The 17,322-nt window shown below is 41.3% G+C and overlaps 1 protein-coding gene across 1 annotated transcript in view; it reads right to left on the bottom strand.

Annotated features, from left to right (window-relative positions):
* Positions 1-11,872, bottom strand: part of SIRPD (signal-regulatory protein delta) — a 31,498-nt gene extending 19,626 nt beyond the window's left edge. The window contains exons 1-3 of the mRNA XM_011943383.1: positions 11,823-11,872; positions 10,451-10,614; positions 4,482-4,829 (exon numbers count right to left, since the gene is read on the bottom strand). Coding sequence (XP_011798773.1) covers positions 4,482-4,829; positions 10,451-10,523 — 421 coding nt within the window. The 5' untranslated portion in view covers positions 10,524-10,614; positions 11,823-11,872. The remainder of the gene's footprint in view (positions 1-4,481; positions 4,830-10,450; positions 10,615-11,822) is intronic.
* Between the last annotated feature and the right edge of the window lie 5,450 nt (positions 11,873-17,322).

The raw sequence follows: 17,322 nt of genomic DNA, 5'->3' as shown, positions 1-17,322 counted from the left end.
GCTTGGTCCAGAGCTGAGTTCAAGTCCTGAATATCCTTGTTAATTTTCTGTCTCATTGATCTATCAAATATTGACAGTGGGATATTAAATTCTCCCACTATTATTGTGTGGGAGTCTAAGTGTCTTTGTAGGTCTCTAATAACTTGCTTTATGAATCTGGGTGCTCCTGTATTGAGGGCATATTTATTTAGGATAGTTAGCTCTTTTTGTTGTATTGATGCCTTTACCATTATGTAATGCCCTTCTTTGTCTTTTTTGATCTTTGTTGGTTTAAAGTCTGTTTTGTCGGAGACTAGGATTGCAACCACTGCTTTTTTTTTCTTTCCATTTGCTTGGTAGATCTTTCTCCATCCCTTTATTTTGAGCCTATGTGTGTCTTTGCCTGTGTGATGGGTCTCCTGAATGCAACATACCAATGGGTCTTGACTCTTTATCCAATTTGTCAGTCTGTGTCTTTTAATTGGGTCATTTAGCCCATTTACATTTAAGGTTAGTATTGTTATGTGTGAATTTGATCCTGTCATTATGATGCTAGCTGGTTATGCTGTCCATTAGTAGATGCAGTTTCTTCATAGTGTTGATGGATTTTACATTTTGGCATGTTTTTGCAGTGTCTGGTACTAGTTTTTCCTTTCTATATTTAGTGCTTCCTTCAGGAGCTCTTGTAAGGCAGGCCTAGTGGTTACAAAATCACTCAGCATTTGCTTGTCTGTAAAGGATTTTATTTCTCCTTCACTTATGAAGCTATTTTTTTGACTGGATATGAAATTCTGGGTTGAAAATTCTTTTCTTTAAGAATGTTGAACGTTGGTCCTCACTGTCTTCTGGCTTGTAGGATTTCTGAAGAGAGATCTGCTGTTAGTCTGATGGGCTTCTCTTTTTGGGTAACCCGATCTTTCTGTCTGGCTGCCCTTAACATTTTTTCCTTCATTTCAATCTTGGTGAATCTGATGATTATGTGTCTTGGGGTTGTTCTTCTCAAGGAGTATCTTTGTGGCATTATCTGTATTTCCTGAATTTGAATGTTGGCCTGTCTTGCTAGGTTGGGGAAGTTCTCCTGGATAATATCCTGAAGTATATTTTCCAACTTGGTTCCATTCTCCCCATCACTTTAGGTACACCAATCAAATGTAGGTTTGGTCTTTTCCACATAGCCCCATATTTCTCGGAGGCTTTGTTCATTCTTTTTTGCTCTTTTTTCTTTAATCTTGTCTTCACACTTTATTTCATTAAGTTTGTCTTCAATGTCTGATATCCTTTCTTCTGGTTGATAGATTTGGCTCTTGATACTTCTGTATGTTTCATGAAGTTCTTGTGTTGTGTTTTTCAGCTCCGTCAGGTCATTTGTGTTCTTTTCTAAACTGGTTATTCTAGTTAGCAGCTCCTGTAACCTTTTATCAAGGTTCTTAGCTTTCTTGCATTGGGTTACAGCATGCTTCTGTAGCTTCAAGTAGTTTGTTATTACCCACCTTGTGAAGCCTACTTCTGTCAATTTGTCAAACTCATTCTCCATCCAGTTTTGTTCCCTTGCTGGTGAGGAGATGTCATCCTTTGGAGAAGAGGCATTCTTTTTTTTGGAATTTTCAGCCTTTTTGCACTGGTTTTTCCTGATGCTAGTAATCTGATTCTAGTAATTTGAGTTACCTTTTTCAATCTTCAGTCCAGCTGAATAAATAAACTTGGGAAATTTTCAACTATTCTTTCTTTGAATATTTTTTCTGCTGTTTTCTCTTTCTCCTCTCCTTCTGCTATCCCTATTACATGTATGTGGTGTGCTTAATGATGGCCTACATTTCTCTGAGGCACTGTTCATTTTTTAAATGTTATTTTCATTAAATTTTTCTCTGTTCTTCAGATTCCATAATTTACATTAATCTATTTCAAATTTGCTAAATCTGCTTCTTCAAATCTACTGTTAATTCCCTCTAGGGCAATTTTTCTTTCAATTGTTATACTTTTGAATAAGAAAATTTCCATTTGGTTCTTTTTAAAAATTTCTATCTCTTTATTGATATCTCCTATTTGATGCAACATTATCATCTTATTTTCCTGTACTTATTTAATCATGGTTTGTTTAATCATGTTTCTTTGAACATATTTGTAATGGTTACATCAAAGGCTTTGCCTATTAAGTTTGACATCTGGTGGTCATAACAAGCAGTTTCTGATACCTTTTTTTGGTTTGTTTTTGGTATATGTGTCATATTTTTCTGTTCTATTGCATGTCTCACTTTTTTTGAAACTGGACATTTTACATAATATATTGTAGAAACTCTGGATATTGATCTCCCTCACAACCACCAAGGCTTGTTATTATCATCTGCTTCTTCAGTTGTTGAGTGACTGGATGGATTATTTTGGTGCAGTTGATTCCTCTTCTTTGCCATGGAGTGTAGACTTTGACAGGGAAAAGGGAGGTTTTGGTTCAAATATCAGACTTTTACTTTTCTTCCCCAGTTTTAGTAGTTTAAAAATTATTTCTTCATTTATGATATGCCCTTAATACTATTTCCAGAGACTCTAAATATTTTTTAAAAATCATTTTCGCCAGTTTCCATGGAGTGGGCCCTTGGAACTCCTTGTGCTGTTATGCCACCCATAATGATCTATTTCGGTTGTTTTAAGCTGTCAAATTTGTATCCATTAGTTACACCAACTACAATAAACTAATATATAGCTAAGTATTTTGAAAATATATGTATACATTTTTATTTATTAAGAAATGGCATAAGTTTGGTACATTTCTGACTCAGAACATTTGAATGTTAATAAGGATATTGAACTCATTCACAGCATTCTCCCTCTAAACAGCTGTCATGCACTCCTACACCTCCACTCTAACTAGAGACTTCTTATTAAGAAGAAGGCAAAGCCATAAACCTAAACGGTTCAGAGAAGAGTCTACCAGGGTTCCAGTACCCATAGCCTGGAAGACAAGCCCATTAACCTTTCAGAGGCTCAACTTCCTCATCTGATAAGGTGGGGCGTGGACCATGTGGTGGATGAACATATTTTGTTTTCAACCTGCTTAGCATTTGTTCCATTAGGTTGACTGGGAGCATGGCACCTCCTCTCCCTAGCAACAATGAATAAAATGTTGACAACAAGGCATACAAAAGGCTAATGTGGATAGTTCTCTAGAACTCATTTGTGAAGGTTGGTAGGAAGAAGTTCTCTTTCCACATGGGTTGTAAGATGGGAGAATGAATATCAACACTTTCTGCATTATTTTCACTATCGTATACTGAAGGTTTATATGCAGCAGGAAAGAACAAAGCCATGAAGAGATTAGACAATGTCAGAGAGCCACAGTCTTGGTAACACTAAGCCCTAAATCCAATGCTTTAGTCCCTGGTTCCAAAAGTTCTGCCTTGAATACTGTGAGTAACCCAGAATTCTCTGCAGGTACAGAATCAATCAACTCATATTTTTGGTTGAAATTAATGCATTTGATCTTCTCTCTTGTAAGTAAATATTCTTCACTAATATAGAGCATACTGGACTGGGCCCAGACAACCCCACCTCTTTATTCCCTACTATGTACACTTCTGAAATCTCCCTGAGTTAGGTTCCTCATCTGTACAGTGAGTACAAGCATCCAGCAATTCAAATGTTGCTGTGCAGATAATATAGATGAAATGTTTGGAATATAGTAGATGCCCAATAAATGTTAGCATTATTGTATTACCAATTTAATAATTTCTCAGGCTGGATATTGCCCAAAGTTCACAGGGCACCACAAGTAGCAAAACACTAAGAAAAAGGCTTTGGATGCAGAAAACATAGATTTGTACTTGCAGTTCAACACACTACAACACACTGTGGGATGTGGGACCTTTATTATTCTTGTAGCCCTTAGGACATTGTTGATTTAAGCAAATTGGCTTAACAAGGAGATGTTTTCTTTCACATTATTATAAGTCCAGAGGTGAGATTGGAACAAGGAGCAGTATGGTTGTGCATATTGTCAAATCCACACTAGTTACATATCTGCATTCATCTAGACTTTTTCTCAACCTTATTCCCCTCATGGTCATAAGATGCCTGCTTAAAGAACCTGGAGCAACACAATTGCTTGTTTCTAGCCAAGAAGGGAAAGAATTACTTTAGATTACCAGATTTCTCTGCAAGCCTGTATTTTTCTCTGATAGACCCAAACTGGCCAAGTTCATCCCATATTTGAGTAAACCTCTAGCAGGGAATATGGAATTATACTAGTTGGCTTAGGTTAATCATAAGGGGTGGATTGAATATTGAGAAATCAACCAAAATAGCTCTCATCACTCTCACTCAACCTTTTGAGTCTTTTTTTCTTCCTGTAAAATACCTAACTCACAGTTTGCTGAGAGAATTAAAAAGATTAAATGTATGTTGTACCTTCAATAATATTTGGCACATAGCAATTGTTGAATGAATAGAAGACGTAACTGCTGAGATGATATTATACTCCAGGGGGTATGAGGTATAGGAGACATACTCACCAGTAACAAACACCTGAGTGCCGTGACCTGATTGGTACTCCTTGATAGCTTTCCCTTTTATGAACTTGATGCAATAATAGGTGCCAGCATCAGCAAGAGAGATTTCATGGATGCGGATGGAAAAGTCTGTGTTGCCAGGCTTGTTGGTGTCTCCAATCTCTTTTACTCTGGGAAAGTGACCTTGTTTGAAATTGTAGATCAATTTCCGGTTTGGCCCTGTTCCCTTGAACCACAAGACAGGTCCATTTGGTAAAGTATCTGGTACGCTGCAACTCAAGATGATTGACTCCCCAGTTGATACAGTCTGTGACATCTCTGTTTGTTGCACATGGAACATATGTGTGGCTCCTGGAAAGAAACTGAAAATCATTTCTCATTTCCCCTTCTCTGGCTTAAGCATGGGTACAGGTCATGGTTGGGCCTCATTCATTAATTCTTTTAACGACATGCATAAATGCCCATGCACTGAGTAAAGAGAGGCCTTTGCACATGGAGGTAGTTTCTCCCCAGAGTGCTGAAGGAGGGGAGTTAGTCCAGAGGACCAGATGTATTCCTCCTCAGTTCCATTCCTCAGCCCTCAACCATGGTAACAGGAGGACGGGGAGGGAGAAGGGGGAATTATCAGTGGGTAATGTTCATGGAGAAAGACTAGTTCCCCTATCCATCTAATTGCCTAGAGTCACTTGGTACATTTGGAACTGGGTTCAAGTCCTGTCCCTCAACCCCACATCTCCACTGAGTTTGGGATTGGCCTTCCTCTCTCCTCTGAAGGGTGATTATTCTCTGAATTTGTAGAGAAGTTCATGCTGAGAGATGTGGAGAAGAAATTAAAACAATTAAAGAATTAGGTGGTCATGGCAACAGCATATGGTTCCACTGCTTATCTCTTCAAGAGAAAGAAAGGAGAGGGTTTCCTCTCCTCAACAAAAAGAGATTAGAACCTCAAGGGCCCTCTACAATTTTGGAGGTTCTAACCGGCCACCCTTTACCCTCCTACACAGTCATCATCACTACCCTACAATGTGTCAGGTCCTAGTGATAATCTCTCCTGTTAAGCTTGGTTGTCAAAACCACAGACTGCCTAAGGAGCAGGTTAGAGAGAAAGGGAACTCCTGGTTGGCAAGGCCAGGAGGTAGTGTGGGAAAGCAGTCTGCATTGACATAATGTAACTTAAGGGAAACCTGTGGATTTTCCATTGCCATTTGGGCATTATGGAATGTGTCTGGATTCAAGGGAAACATTACTCGGAAGGTCAGTCCTCCTGGAAGAATAGAGGAACACCTAATATCATTGTATTTCATGATGTTAATTCAGGGGTGGGGAGGAGAAGGAATTACTGGTTATCCTGGGAATAAAAATACTGGGAATGAAAGAACAGTGGGGCTGGGCATGGAAGTCTCAGGACAGACCTGGGAAAACTCAAGTGTCAGGGAATGACTCAACCCCTCTGGGAAGGCTTTCTGCAAAAAAGACTTTGGAGAGATCGATACACAAGACCCCTCCTTCTGGTCTGAGAATTCCCCAACAGTGCCAGGCGATGGTAGGAGATCACATTCACTCATTGACTCGTATGGGGAATGGGAATGTGATCTCAGACTGGACTGTGGTGACCACTCAGGTACTTGCTATCAGGCCCCAATCACATTCCAGTTGGTAATGGGAAGGTGAGTGGGATCATGAAGGCATGTAGAGAGTCTACCTGCCTGAAGAGCCCTTTGTTTTGGCCCAGGAGATACTGGGCATTTTGGGGAAAACTTCACCTATGTTGATATTCCATCAGAAGCTAAGATGTGGCTGCTAGCATCTGTGACTGGAAGTTTGGAGTCATGAAATAAGTCATAATATATGCAATGCATATACCTGGGCCCAGGTTTCTTCCTAGAACCTTAGAAGTCAGTCAGCCTTCTAGGGCCCAGTTTTCTTACCATTTAGGCCATGCAGTGCACACATGTAGTTGCATTTTGCATACTCAGTATCTTTTTATTTGTAAGTGTCTCCTATGTCATGGGTTCTGGTGGGGTTGGCATCAGAGAAGGATGTGGCTTGTCAACACAGCTTGATTCAGTATTTGGCACAGGTTGTCTAGAATGGCTTACTAGAAAGGCCATTGGTAGAAACCTAGTCTACAGGGTAGTTTGTGGATAAAGGAGCACAGCATTCAGTATGTGGTGATGATTTGGTACATGGTGAAGGGTTTTAAAGATTCATCTTCATAAACCCAGGGAATAAAGTGCATCAGGCTATGCTCACCATTCACATACACGATGGTGCCTGGACCAGAGAAAAACTCCATGTCAGGGTGTCCTACCCTTAACTTCACACAGTAGTAGGTGCCAGCATCCTCTGGCAACACGTCACGAATGCGAATGGAATAGTCAGTTTGATCGACCATTGTGTTTTCCACCGGCGTTACTCTGGGGAAGTGGCTTCCATTGAAACTATAGATTAATTGTTGTCCTGGTCCAGTGCTCTTGAACCACAAGACAGGCCCTTCTGGGGACAGAGCAGACATATTGCAGGCCAGGGTTAGGACATCTCCAGGATTGACTGACACTAAAGTCTGAGGCTGGTTCACCTGGAACTCTTCATCTGAAGTTCCTGGAAAGAAACGTGGAATCATCTCTCATGTTCTCTGCCTTGGCTCAAGATGCTCTGAGGGTCTGGTTATAGGTCAAGGTGGGATCTCAATATGATAGTTTTATTTCAGCATCATGTGATGGCACCAGTCATATAAAAATTACAATGCTGGGTGCCATGTGAGGTGAAGGGGAGGGTACCAGTGTACAAATAGGAGAATGGCACTTTCCTTCTGCATTGGGGCATGAGGATGGCCTGCAAATATATTAGGAACTAAATAAACATTTTAAATAAATATATGAATATATTTTTATTAAATGAGAATATGCAAAATATAATTTGGGTCAGATTTTTCTAATTGTCTCAGAATCAGGGATACAGCCCCAGCTAAGGACAGTACGTTGATAACCAACATACTGCATACGGAGTGCATATGGAGTGACCTGCATGTGGAGGCAGCTCCCTCCAATACCAGATCTTCTATGGTGTGAAAGGCCACTCATTCACCTCTCCCAGAGTAAACACTGAGGCATGCATTCTCAGTGAAGTTACTATTTTCCATAAAAGGTGACAAATGGTTTTTGGAGTGTAGGAATATCTTAGATATTACAATGATTGGTTTGTCAATGCTCAATTCTACCCAATAAAATCTTATTCCTTAGTACTTAATTGCTCTTGTCACGTGTTCTTGGGTATCACACAAGCCACACTGACATTGAGTTCATGGCAGATACACAAAATGTCTACAAGAGAAGTTCTACAAAATTGCAGTGTTATTCATGATAGCCAAAATATAGAAACAACTGAAGTGCCTATCAATGTATAAATGAATAAAAATGTGATTACACACACACACACACACACACACAGCGAAATACTATTTATCCTTTAAAAATCAGAAAATTCTGTCACTTATGACACCATGGATATTATGGTGTGAAATAAGCTAGGTACAGAAAGACAAATACTGCATGGTCTTGCTTATATGTGGAATCCAAAAAAGTCAAACTCAAAGAAGTAAAGAATAGAATGTGGTTACCAGGGTCTGGGGTGGTAGGGAGTTGGACAAGGAAATGGGAGATGCTGGTCAAAACCTATAAAGTTGTAGTTAGACACGAGGAATAGGTTCTGATGATCTATTGCACAGCATGGTGATTATAGTTAATGCATACTTCAAAATAGCTAAAAAAGTAGATTTTAAAAGTTCTTACCACAAAGAAGTGATAAGTATGTGAGGTGATGGATATGTTAATTAGCCTGATTGGATCATTTCACTATGTATACATGTATAAGAACATCACATTATACCACATAAATATATACAATTGTCGTTTATCAATTAAAACCAAAATAAAATTTAAAAAACCACCAAGTTGTACACCTTTAAAAACAAATAAGTTCTACAAAGCAATGGAGGACTTTATTTTTGTATGGTTTTGCAATCTTACTCAGTGTATTCCTTTTCTATTGCTGAATAACAAATTACCACAAACTTAGTGGCTGAAAACAACACATATTAATTACTTCACAGTTTCTGTCAATTTGTAATTCAGATATGGCTTAGCTGGGTTCTCTGCTTCAAGGTCTCACCAAGCTCCACTCAAGGTGCCAGGTGGGCTGTGTTCTTATCTGGGAGTTTGACTGGGGAAGTGTTCATTCTAAGTTCACTCAGGTTGTTGGTAGAATTCAGGTCTTTGTGGTTGTAGGACTGAGGCCCTCAACTTCTAGGGGCTTCCCTCAGTTCCTTGCCACGTGGGCCTTCTCACAGGCAGTTTTCAACATGGCTCCTTGCTTCTTTAAGGCCAGAAGTTGCAAGAAAAACTCTAGTGTGATAAATCTTATACAACCTAACATACTCGAGGGGGTGACAGTGCATCATTTTGGCCATATTCTATCAGATAGAAGCATGTTACACACAACACACAGATAGAAACATGTTACCTGAACAAAGAGATTGCAACAGACATGGCCACTGGGAGATTTTGTCAGAATTGGGGGCCATCCTAGTGTAGTCTTACATAAGAGTGGGATAGTTGGGAGTCACCTTACAGTCTGTGTACCACACCCAATAAGTACAGTTAAAAATTCAAGTGAGTTTTACTAACTTTAAGTGTCTTAAGTTAGCTTTTACCTAAATATTTTTAGTCATCCTTAACTCTGCATTGAATAAAAAAAGCAAGCTTTATACTTACCCTTCCTATGTATAAAGCACAGACAGATATAAATGCAGTACATAAACCAACAAAGAATACATCTAAGTTATTAAAATTTCTTGTTGAGGCTATTATGAGTTGAATTGTATGCCTCTGAAATATACGTTGAAGTCTTAACCCCCGGTAGCTCAGAATGTGACCTTACTTGAAAATAGAGTTGTTACAGAGAAAATCAAGTTAAAATAAGGTCATTGAGGCAGGTGTTAATCCAATATGGTGGTTGTTTTTATATGAAGTGGAAATTTGAACACAAAGACAGACATACACAGGAGTAAGATGATGTGAGGATACAGGGAGGGTGGTGCCACCTGCCATCCAACAAATGTTTGAGGCTACCACTGCCAGAAGCTCAGAGAGAGACATAGAACACAGTCCTCAGAAAGAACCAACCCTGCCCACACTTCGATTTTGAGTGTCTAGTCTCCAGACCTGTGAGAAAATTAATTTCTGTAATTTAAACCACCCAGTTTGCAGTACTTTTAAAGAGTAGCCAAAAACAGTGGCAACAGAGAAATAAAAAACTGAATTTCACAGAAAGAAGTGTAAAACGTGCCAGGGGCCAGGCGTGGTGGTTCAAGCATATAATCCCAGCACTTTGGGAGGCTGAGGCGGGTGGAACTCTTGAGCTCAGAAGTTTGAGACCAGCCTGGGTATCATAGTGAAACCCCATCTCTATAAAAAAAAAAAGACAAAAATTAGCTGGGTTTGGTGGCACGTGCCTGTAGTCCCAGCTACTTGGGAGGTGGAGGCATGAGAATCACTTGAGCCCAGGAGGTGGAGGTTGTAGTGAGCCAAGATTGCACCACTGCACTCCAGCCTAGGTGACAGAGTGAGACCCTGTCTCAAAAAAATAAATAAAAATAAAATAAAATAAAATAAATTACACATCCTTTGATTCCAGAGGCTGGAGGGTGAGAGCTGTGATGGGTGCTGTGCCCAGCCCTGTGACCACAGGTGTGAGTCCTTTACCTGAACAAAGAGATTTGCAACAGACATGACCACTGGGAGATTTTGTCAGAATTGGGGGCCATCCCAGTGTAGTCTTCTGAGTTCTGCCTGTTCTAGGATAAGACGGAGAAAACTCTCCCAAAGGAAATTTTATGGGAACAGGTGAGGGAGGGTTCACTAAAGAGGAAGAGGGGAGAACTCACCACACACACACACTGAGGCCCCACTCACCTGCCAGTTCAAGCAGCAGATACAGCAGTAAGGAAGGCAGAGGTGGGTGGAGTGGGGAGGCAGGGATGGGCATTGTGGTGAAACCTGGAGCTTGCTCTGCCTGAATGTCTGTCCTGGAGACGCCCCTGACTCAGTTCTCTGAGCAGAGAGGACAGTTCTTGCCTCTGTGATGTCAGAGGAAGGGGATTGTGATGAGAGGAAAGGTCAGGGGACTGGGGCACTTTTTCCTTTGTGATTATAAAATTGAACAGACAAGGTTGCTTCAAGCTAAGGAGTTGCTTCTGGAAATATTTAGCATTGCTGGGGCTGGGAGGCTTGACACCCACAGACTTATACTCCTTCCTGAGTTTTATCCCATCTCAGAGGTTCTCCCCAACTTCATGGCCTTTGCCTATCTAGGAGCCTCAGATACACAGGCTGGACCAAGGCCACAACCTCATGATGGGCATGTGTGTGTCTAGCTCCTGCATGAGCTCAACATCTGGGTCTCTCTGAGCTGCACAGCTGAAGACAGAGACAAGCTGTCTATAGCCTCACCCACTTGATAAGAGTTGAACTTTACAATGGATGCCCTTTCTTCCACTCCAGAGTTGTCAGAGGTAAAAAACAAGCAATATCTGCTGTGGGCTCTTGGTTTTTCTGTAGGTCCCTCCGTACACTACTAGGAACTGCTTCCTTTTTCCTTCCTGCAGAGGAACCAGGCATGGCTGAGAAAGACATTCAAGGTGTGGAGGTGATGATGATTTGTGCTTTAGAGGATGGACGGGGCCTGCAGGGAAGGCGGAGCTGTGGGGAACGCTGTCTAGGAAGGAGAGTAACATGCCTACAAACACCTGGGAAGGTGAGGGCTGCCTCTCCTGCTTGGGCTGGACCTGGGACCAGCTCTCAGGGATGGGATTGGAGGGGCAGAAGAAATGCTCCCAGAAAGAGGGAGGAAGCAGCATCTTGACATCCTTCTTTCTCAGCTCTGGAATGGGTTCTCCCTAAGCACAAAGGTTATGTTCAGGGACCCTCAGCCCACACTCAGCTGGTGACCCTTTAATGTCCAAGCATCCATAGGCAGGCACTGGCTGCCATCCTGTTTCCCCATTGCCTCCTCATGACTTGTGCCTCTACCTCAGGGACCAGCTAGATGTCAGGGCCAGGAGAGGTGTTAGACCCTCTAGGAAAAGAAAGCAAAGCCAGGCTGGCACGTTCTCTCTGAGATGACAAAACTCCCCATCCCTGGTGATGTCATCATCCTATGCCGTTGTCCTGAAATGATGAATTCCACAAAGGAATTACAATCCATGGCCCCTGCTTGGAACGAGACAGGAACATTCCTCCAGCCTCCTTCATCCTCCCCTTCCCCTACTCTGAGGAATCTTCTCACCTTTCATTAGACTCTAAGTTCCTTGGAGAGTCAGTACTCACAGGTCAGTACCCAAGAGTGCCGGCTTTTGAATCAGACATAATCTAGGTTAAAATCTTGAATCCACCCCCTAGGAGCTGAGTAATCTTGGGGCCATGATGCAGGCCTGAATATCCTGCAACCGTCTTGACATCTTCATTTGTGTGTGTGTATATATATATACATACACATATATGCATATCCAGGTTTTTTGTATATATATATATGTGTGTGTGTGTGTTTGTGTGTGTGTGTGTGTATATATATATATATATATATATTTTTTTTTTTTGAGATGGAGTTTCGCTCTTGTTGCCCAGGCTGGAGTGCAATGGTATGACCTCGGCTGACTGCAACCTCTGCCTCCCGAGTTCAAGCAATTCTCCTGCCTCAGCCTCCTGAGTAGCTGAGACTACAGGCACCCACCATCTTGCCTGGATAATTTTTGTATTTTTAGTAGAGACAGGGTTTCACCATATTGGTCAGGCTGGTCTTGAACTCCTGACCTCAGGTGATCCACCTGCCTCCACCTCCCAAAGTGCTGGGATTACAGGTGTGAGGGTATGAGCCACTGTGCCTGGCCCCTTTGTATACCTTAAATATTCAAGTTTGTGTTTCAGATCTGCACTCACAAACCTTATCTTCTCCCACACCATGCCTGTTTGGTATTTGGTACCATCGTCTATGCAGTTTGTCAGACCAGGAAGGGACTCATGCTCTGTACCCTCACTTATCCACTTGCTACCAAGTAAAAGGGGGTCGCTTCCTGATGTGCTAGAAGCCAATACTGTGAAACCAGGCTTTTGAGAAACGAAATGATTTTTATTGCAAATTGACTAACAGGAAGACAGGAGTCTAGCTCAAATCTAGCTCCATGGGCTAGCTTCAAGGCAGTAGCTTTATTAGAAAAAGTTGAGGGGGTGGATTCTGGGATTAGTATGATTTATGAAAGGAAAGGGAGGCCTGGAAAGTGCTTGGGCAGGTACGGTTATCTCTCCATGCCACTTCACAGGTCCCACGTGCAAAACCCTGGGGCATTATTATGAAATATGTGGTAGAAATTCAGGCTATGACATCAGCAAGCTCATTCTGAGCAAAATCCAGTTGGCCATATTGGTTCCAACAGATTTTAGTCAGTTTTGTTATCTTACAAGTGGAGGAAGTTTCAGCAGTTTAGCAAGTTTTTTTTTTCTTTTTTCTTATCTGCTATCCTGTAAACTCAAGAATTTCTGTTAGTAATTGGTTTCTTTAACTCTTTGGGGGCATAGTTTCACACTCATATCTTGCCCCTGCTAGGCCCTATTGGATTTACCTCCTAAATCCCTTCTGAATTAATCTCTTTCTTCATCTCTATCATCTCTCGCCTGAATAAAACAATTGCCTTCTCACTAGAGTATCCCCATTTTTATTTGCCCCCTATAATCTCCTTCTCCTTCTTCAGCCAGACTGGTCTTTTTACAACATAGATTTAATTATGTCCCTGTCTTGAATAAACATGTTTGTGGATTCTCATTAACCTGGAAGTACTATAAACAAGGCCTTCTTCCGTGACTGACTTGCCCCTTAGAGATGAAGGGATCCCCACTTTTCTGATATGTAGCACAGCCTCACTGTCCCACGTTGGCTTTCCTGGGAGACAGACTCTGGGGTGAAGATGAGCAAGTAGGTGTTTTTTCAGGGAGTACTTTTAGGATCAACAGTTGTGAATGGGAGAAGAGGGAAGCAGGACTGGGTAGAAAAAGAAGGTGGGCTGCAATGAAGTCCCAGTGAAGACCTCAGCTGTCCTTGCATGGAGCCTGGTACTAAGACGTTCCTCCAGAGTTGCTCTGAGTTAGGATAAGAGAGCTGGGCCTTTATACGACTAGGTTGATGAGTCTGATGAGATGTGGTCTGTTCCCAGATATGACCTAAGCAAGGGTGCTCCCTTCAGCTGAGACAATCCCCAATAGGGCTGATGCTGAGGACCACCTCCACAGCCAGATGCCTCTCAGCGTCCATTACACTCCTCTTGGGAACAACTTGTTCCTGTGAAGACTTGGGCTCAGGACATTATTCACTCACTCATAGTCAGGTCCTCAGAGCTATCCCAGCTCACTCACATAACCCAGAGTTTTCTGATCTCACATGGTCTGACCTGGGTTTTACTAATGGGAAAAGTTTAGGGTGAGCATCACGGGGGATTGAGAAACCACTTCCTCTGGGATCTGAGTGCCTAGGTCTGGGGTGAGCTCTGGTAGGGGACAGAGGAAGGACGAGAGGAAAGGAAACCTCAGGCTTGTGAAGTGAGATAAAACTTTGGAATATTAACAAAGTCTCCCTACCACACATTTCTTTGCATTGCTCCCCACGGGGTGCAAGAGGCAAATAAAACCTAGCTGAGGACAAGACGTTAATTTTTTTTAATAGACTTAATTTGTTAAGGACAGTTTTAGATTTACAGAAAAATTGAGCCCTATCATTAGCATCTTACATTAGTATGATAAATTATTGTAATCAATGAACCCATATTGATACATTATGATTAATCAAAGTCCATAGTTTATTTAGATCTTTTCTTTTTACCTAATGTCCTTTTTCTGTTCCAGCATCCCATCCAGGATACCTGTTACATTTACTTGTCATATCTCCTCAAGCTTCTCTTGGCTATGACAGTTTTTTAGACTTTCCCTGATTTTGATGACCTTGACCATTTTGAGGAGTTCTGGGCCCGATATTACAGGATACCTCCTTATTGAAATTTGTCTGATGTTTTCCTCATGATTAGATTGGGGATGTGAGTTTTGGGGGGAAGGTAACAGAGGAAAAGTGTCATCTTCATCACATCATATTAAAGGTACATATTAGTGACATGATTTATGATTGTTAATGTTGATTTATAACTGTTGATGAACTCTTGATCACCTGGCTGAAGCTGTATTTGTCGGGTTTTTCCACTGGAAAGTTATTTTTTCTCCTTTTTTTCATGCTGTACTCTTTGCAAAGAAGTCACAACGCACAGCCCACACTTCTGGAGTGGAAGTTATGTTCCACCTCCTTTAGGGGGGAGTGTATAAATAAATTATCTGGGACTTTTCTGCACTGGAGATTCTTCTCTTCTTCCCCATTAATTTATTCAATCATTTCTCTATATCGGTATGGACTCAGATATTTATTTTATACTTTGGATTATAACTCATCACTACTTTACTTATTTTTTTGTGGAAAGTATTCCAGTTTTGTCCTTTGGGAGCTCTTTCAGTTGGTTCCTGTGCCCCTTTGATGTACTCCAGTCACCGTGGGTTTTGGTTTTGGGGTTGACTTTGTTTTCTTTTTAGCACTTTCTTACTTTCTAGAGGATGTTTAATTTTTGATGGACTGTTTTAAACAGAAAGAAGAGAGAGCAGTCTTTAAAGAAATAACTTGAGAATATAGCACACAAGCCAAGTGATCAAATGAAGAGAAGTTTTCTTTTGAAATCCAACACCTAGTAGAAACCAATGGTCTCAATGATGTATTCACTCATTCTAAAAAATTGACAGCCTATTATATGGCAGACACAGTTCTGGCAACTGAGGATCCAGATAATCCTCCCCCACCCCCAACCCGCCATGATAGAACTGACATTCTGTTTGTGTAAGATAGACAAATACAGGCAGCTCTCACTTTGGTGCTGACTTGCATGCATTTCACTTACCATAGTTTAGTTAAGTAACATCAGTCCCACAACACAAGTCTCAAAATTTAGGTGCCATAGTAAATTTACTGTAATTTGCATAGACTGCAAATTTCTGGGCTAGCTCTTCAGTCCACAAATCACCATGGAAATAACAAAAGCTTGTCATGATCAGTAACCAGTCATGTTGCGTCTTTCAAAGTCTGTTGGTGATTGGTCCTTATGAATCTCCTACTTATACAACAAAGCCTATAGTTGGGTTGCCTCCTTGTCTCCCAGTGATGAGCCCATATGACATTTTACAGAAATGAATAATTGAAAGAGGAATTTTGCAATGAAGATGACATTACAGTGAAGAAATGAGAAGTGAAAATGCTGCAAGTGAGGTTCAAATTGAATGTGAGTGGAATTCTAGAAGTACAAATAGTTGACCATGGCAATGTAGACCCTGATGCAGGAACTTCAGATAGGCAGCCAGAGGGAGGTAGTAAAGACAAACTCCCACAAATGGGGGAGGAGTGGTAATAAAAGGGCTGAAGATGTCCCAAAGGTTGAAATACCAGCAAAAATCTTCACATGAAAGGACCTTCTGGAGTGATTTCACAATATTGAAAATGCAAGGGATAACATGTTGGAAGCTAGTCCAAACTTAGAAAGATGGCAAAACACAAAGGTATAATAGAAATGATGCTTCCTGGTTGGGCATGGTGGCTCATGCCTGTAATCCCAGCACTTTGGGAGGCCAAGGCAGGTGGATCACCTGAGATCAGGAGTTCGAGACTAGCCTGACCAACATGGAGAAACCCCATCTCTACTAAAAATACAAAATTAGCTGGGTGTGGGGATGCATGCCTGCAATCCCAGCTACTCAGGAGGCTGAGGCAGGAGAATCGCAGGAACCAGGGAGGTGGGGGTTGCAGCGAGCCAAGATCACGACATTGCACTCCAGCCTGGGCAATAAGAGTGAAACTCCATCTCAAAAAAATAATAAATAAATAAAATAAATAAATAAAAAGAAATGATGCTTGCTCCATGTATTGGCCTACTCTCACACTGCTATAAAGAACTACCGGAGACTGGATAATTTATGAAGAAAAGAGGTTTAATTGACTCACAGTTCCACAGGCTTAACAGGAAGCATGACTGGGAGGCCTCAGGAAACTTACAATCATGGTGGAAGGAGAAAAGGAAGCAGGGACCTTCTTCACATGGTGGCAGAAGAGAGAGAGAGAGTGCGAAGAGGGAAATGCCACACACTTTCAAAAAACCAGATCTCATGAGAACTCACTGAGATCTTACGAGAACTCACTGTCATGAGAACAGCAAGGGGGAAGTCCACCCCCATGATTCAGTCACCTCCTACCAGGCCCATCCCACAACACACGCAGATTACAATTTGAGATGAGATTTGGATGGAGACACAGAGCCAAACCATATCACTCCACGTCAGAAATATACAAGAAAAAGGCAAGCAGTCTTCCAACTACTCTTGATACATTTTTACCAAGAAATAACACTTGAACTCTCAATGTTTCTAATGCTTTGAATTGCAGTGCACAAATAAATACTTACTTCATTATATTTTCATTGTCCTCTACATTTGTAACTGAGAGTGTGAGAGTTTCTAATATTTTGACAAAAAATGGTAAAGGTCACAAACATAATTGTTTTTCTAATTGGATATGGAGAATGCTTTCCTAGGTTTCAAGTTGCACAGTCATTTTTGCAATCCTGCACCGCCATGAAAAGCGAGAGCTGCCTGTATTCAGCATAATACTTACGTAAATAAGGGTTAAAGAAAAATTAATTAGGATAAGAGAAATGAGAATG

This window comes from Colobus angolensis, unplaced genomic scaffold (genome assembly GCF_000951035.1).
Source record: "Colobus angolensis palliatus isolate OR3802 unplaced genomic scaffold, Cang.pa_1.0 Scaffold219, whole genome shotgun sequence".
NCBI classification, from domain to species: domain Eukaryota; kingdom Metazoa; phylum Chordata; class Mammalia; order Primates; family Cercopithecidae; genus Colobus; species Colobus angolensis.
This window is presented reverse-complemented; position numbering and strand designations above follow the sequence as displayed.